The sequence below is a fragment of the Apis dorsata genome, unplaced genomic scaffold (genome assembly GCF_000469605.1).
Source record: "Apis dorsata unplaced genomic scaffold, Apis dorsata 1.3 scaffold_127, whole genome shotgun sequence".
Classification (NCBI taxonomy): Eukaryota; Metazoa; Arthropoda; class Insecta; order Hymenoptera; family Apidae; genus Apis; species Apis dorsata.
The window spans coordinates 1294354-1298681 of record NW_006263420.1 but is presented as its reverse complement, the minus strand read 5'-3'; the positions used below and the strand labels follow the sequence as shown (position 1 = coordinate 1298681).

The 4328-nt window shown below is 42.8% G+C and overlaps 1 protein-coding gene across 14 annotated transcripts in view; it reads right to left on the bottom strand.

The window, feature by feature from the left end:
- Positions 1-4328, bottom strand: part of LOC102679904 (lachesin-like) — a 282869-nt gene that overhangs the window by 34106 nt on the left and 244435 nt on the right. For 13 of the 14 annotated variants that reach the window (XM_031509080.1, XM_031509089.1, XM_031509079.1 and 10 more), the window contains one exon: positions 145-300. The exons of the other annotated variant lie outside the window; for it this stretch is intronic. In XM_031509080.1, the coding sequence (XP_031364940.1) occupies positions 145-300 (156 nt within the window). The remainder of the gene's footprint in view (positions 1-144; positions 301-4328) is intronic. 14 annotated transcript variants of the gene reach the window in all.

Genomic DNA, 4328 nt, shown 5'->3' with positions numbered 1-4328 from the left:
GCGGGGAGAGGAGGAGGAGGAGGAGGAGGAGGAGGAGGAGAACACACAGAGAGAATAATAGTCACGAATAATAACAACACGACTGTAAAAAAACGAAAGAAAGAGCGGGAGAGGGAGGGCCAGATGAGAGAATGCAAGCCTCACCTGTGCTCTGCCCACCACGTAGCTTCTGCTCTGGCCTCTCGACCCTCTCCTCGCTCGGGGGAGGCGGCCTCTCTGTCCTTTTCGTATAGTACGGGTTGTACGAGGATGGCCACACGGTGGTCGGCCTTTTTGCTGGTGACGGCGTGCTCGGTCGTCCTGAAAATAGATTAGGACCTTTCTCATCTAACCCAGCCAACTCTCTTCCTCCCCCTCGCTTTCCCCTTCACCAACACCGTCTCTATATTACTTACTTCGTTTCCTTTCCTTTTTTTCTCTTCCCCCCTCCTCTCTCTTTCTCTTTCTCTTTCTCTTTCTCTCTCTTTCTATTTCGAGCTCCACTTTAGTTTCGCTTCTTTATCGTTTAATCCTCTGCTCGATGCATCTGGTTTCCCGTGTATGTACGCTTCGTGTCGTACAAGGCTGGACGAATTTCACGAGAAGTAGAAACACGATGTAGAGAGGATCTCTTTCCGTTTCTTAATTGAATCTCGATCACAGCTGCGCGAGATAGTCACGTAACCATGGGAACTTAATTCTATGCGCAGTTTAGCCACCTATCTCGTTCGTTTTCTCCTCTTTTTTTTTCCCCACCCGAAAAACGATTAAACCGGTATATGGACGCGGCTCCATATACCGGTATACATATACGACGTTGTATCGGCCAACGTACGATCGTTATTCCGAACGAAATCGACGAAGCGAGAACTCCAGCATCGTGTGTGTGTACATGCATCCCCTTTTCCCTTCCCCCTTCGAACATGGACGAAGAAAGTTTAGGCAAATTCCGGATATCTCATCCCAACGTGAACTTTGAAATACCCTTCATAGAAGAAACTCACGAAGAAAAAAGGAAAAAGGAAAAAGTAGAGAGCCATCAAAAGCATTCGTCGAGTATATAAAACATAGAAGGAAGCTCGATGCAGGGAAGATCTTGTTATCCTTATCAATTGGTTAATCCAAGTAAAGATCGCTTATAATCGTTATTTTTTTTTTCTCTCTCCGAAAACAACAAACTTAAATCCCTTCTTCGAACGAGCAAACGTTTCCGTAAATTTCACTCAGCTTCGAGCAAGATCCAGGAAGATTTCTTCTTTCCTCAGAAGAAGAAAATGCGCGCGATCCAGGTTGGAGCTAAGAGATTCGGATGCGCGATGAAAACCGTGGGCCGGTTTGATGAATTCCGCCAGCTTCTTTGAAAACCAGCCAAGTTCAACTTGTTGCGTTTCGATGGAGGACGGTTCCGTCGAATCGTGCGCGGAGAGGAGAGGAAGGGCGGCACAAAGACTCGCTCGATGGAAAGAAGAAGAAAAAAAAACAAGAACGGAACGCTTCTCCGATTTCGGGCCGTGATTCTTCACGATTCACGGTCGGACGAACGTTCTTCTCCTCTCTCGTGATCGGCCACGACGACTCTTGCGGGATAAAGTCGTTCCGGGAATACCGCTCTCCAACCTCTTCCAGCTTTTGACCCATCGAAGCGGGCGCAGGATTCATGGGATGCACGATCCATAAGCGAAGAATTTCCTTTTTCATCGTACTTTTTAGGAAAGGGATTCTGCTTCGAAACGTTATACGCGTTATAAACGTATATACGCGTAATGATTAGATTTTTATGCATGTATTATGCGAAATAAAACTCTTATCAAGGTGAATAATGATAGATGGAATTGAAAGAGAATAGAGATTTATCTTTTTTCCTCGAATATCACTGAATATTTTGTACTTTTCTTTTTTTTATAAATTCAAATTCGACGTTTTCATAATCCATAATTTTCTGGCTTAAGACTCGAAGAAACGCAATGTTGTTTATTTAACATCTTAACATTTTAAAACGGAGTAATATTGGATAAAAATGCACCCGTTGTGTCAGGATTAACTCGTTCGCCTCGAATAGTCGAGGGGAAAGGGGGATGATATCGAGCCACATATACTGGCGAATAAACGAGGCAGAGGAATGGACGAGCAGCGGGTATTATTATATCGGGAAGCTGAATGAATTTGAAATTCCACCGGTCAGAGGATCCCTTCTCGTGTGCAATCTCGAGGAATCGGAAGTTCGTTCACGCGAAATACGCCCCCCCTCTCCCTCGAAAAAGCGCTGGAATTTCTTCGAGGATGCGAGCACACCACCGTCTCGAAACTTGGTTGGAGAAACTCGGTCGTTTCGGTACTCGACCAATTTTATTTATTTATTTTTTTCCTCTTCTTCTTCTCCTCCTCTTCCTCCTCCTTATCCGCAAGAATCGAGTCCTCTCTTCATTCTCGAACTCGGGGCCAGAGTTGCTCAAACTTCGTAACTACGATGGAAACCACTCCTCGATTCGAGAATGTTGCACAAATATGTCTGTTGCTCCTTCCCTCGAGTTTCCCTTATAACTTACGACGATGATAAAATGCTTACTTAACTAACCAGGGATAATATTTTGATTTGGGGCCGAGATGGGAAGAATCATGTTGAAGCGAATTAATCGAGAAACGCGTCTTGGAATTTTTCATTTAAATTCTCAAACTTTTCTAATAGATGATTAATTCGATTAGGGATCGGAATACAACATCGAATCGTTCTTCTTTATTAATCTTTCTACTCGTTGATGTACATATTATATTTGCAAAGTAATTTTGAATAATACATTTCCATTCTATATTCCAATTCATCGTTTTAATTATTGACTTTTTAAAATTATATTTTTGTGACGAATTTCTTGTGATGCATTCTTCAAGCATTCTTCTTTCTTTAATTACAATATTGTACACCATGTCGATCATTGTGAACAGCTTTCACGCTTCGAATTTACAGGAAGATTTTGAACACGTTTACGTAATCAGGTATTACGATAATAGAACAGAGATTCTATTCTATTTCCCTGATAAATAACAAATTTATGTTTTTTTCCTTCGAATTCCGATAAGTTTTGAAATTAGTCTCCAAGCAAGTATAGAGAGGTACTACACTCGCAATGAAAACAAAACGGAATAGCCAAACTGAAGTTTAAGATCTACATTCGCCAGAGGCAGTCCCGAAGCAATCTTTGCCCACAGAAGATTGAAACTTTGGTTAGATGGTAATTTTGCTTAGCGAGCATCAACCAAGGGTGCAATTCAGATTCATGTCCAACACGGGACCGTATAGCATTATACGTATCGCTACCCTTCATACGTAGTTGCTGTTTGGTAAGATGATACGCCACTCATTACCGACTCTTAATAATATTCAAATCTATGCGCAACGATAACAACCGATTTCAACTTTCTTTCGTCGTGTAAAACGAATATCAATAAGTACGAGTCAACAGAGATAAAAAAAAAAAGAAAATTATTGAAAATAATTTGTCTAATAATTTTTCCATTACGACTCGAATTAGCAACAATTCAACGAGACATTTTTCTTTTGTTTCATAAGAGAGATATTTATATAAGAAAATTTTCGAAATACCTGGCAAATCTGTCTCATCAAAAGCATTCGAATCCTACGAAACGAACCTCCATCTCTGTCCGACATCTATATACCTCTATCCCCTATACAGAATTTACATTTTAAACACCGATTACAGGAAGAATTTCTCGGGGAGAAATTTCACCGGCTCGTTAACAATTTTCCAAAAGCATGCGAGATTAAACGCCCCGCTCACGGGGACAAGAAATAATTAATTTCCAGGTAAGAGGGGAAACTTGCACCGTTGCGAATAAGAAGTATCCTCGCCTCGACCGTAGTTGGTCCAAAAATAAACAGGTGAGCGGAGGCTTGCAGAATTTCGAGAGAGAGAGAGAGAGAGAGGCATCCACTCAATTAATTCCCTCCCCGGATACCCTCCTGCCCGGTATAATCCTCCTCCAACCCCGTCCGTATTTTCAGAGCGCCATCCGTTCCCGTGAAATATTCCGTCGTGTTTCCCTTCCGCGCCCGCGAGAAGAACTTCGCCGGAAGACCTTCCCTCCTTTCTTTCATTTCTGGCTGGCAAACAAGCGACCCTTTAAACACCGTTCGCCGTACCTACGCGAACAAGACGATGACAGCGAGGACACGAGCACGAGGAGGACGGAGGGTGGCGCTAAAAAGTTTTCGAATAAAAGTTTAAATACGCCCGGGCGAACTTTGTTTCGTGGCCTTTGCAACCCCTGTCCCCCCTCCTTACTCGTCCACCCTCGTCCTCGTAACAATATGGCCGGGTCCTACTACCATCTTT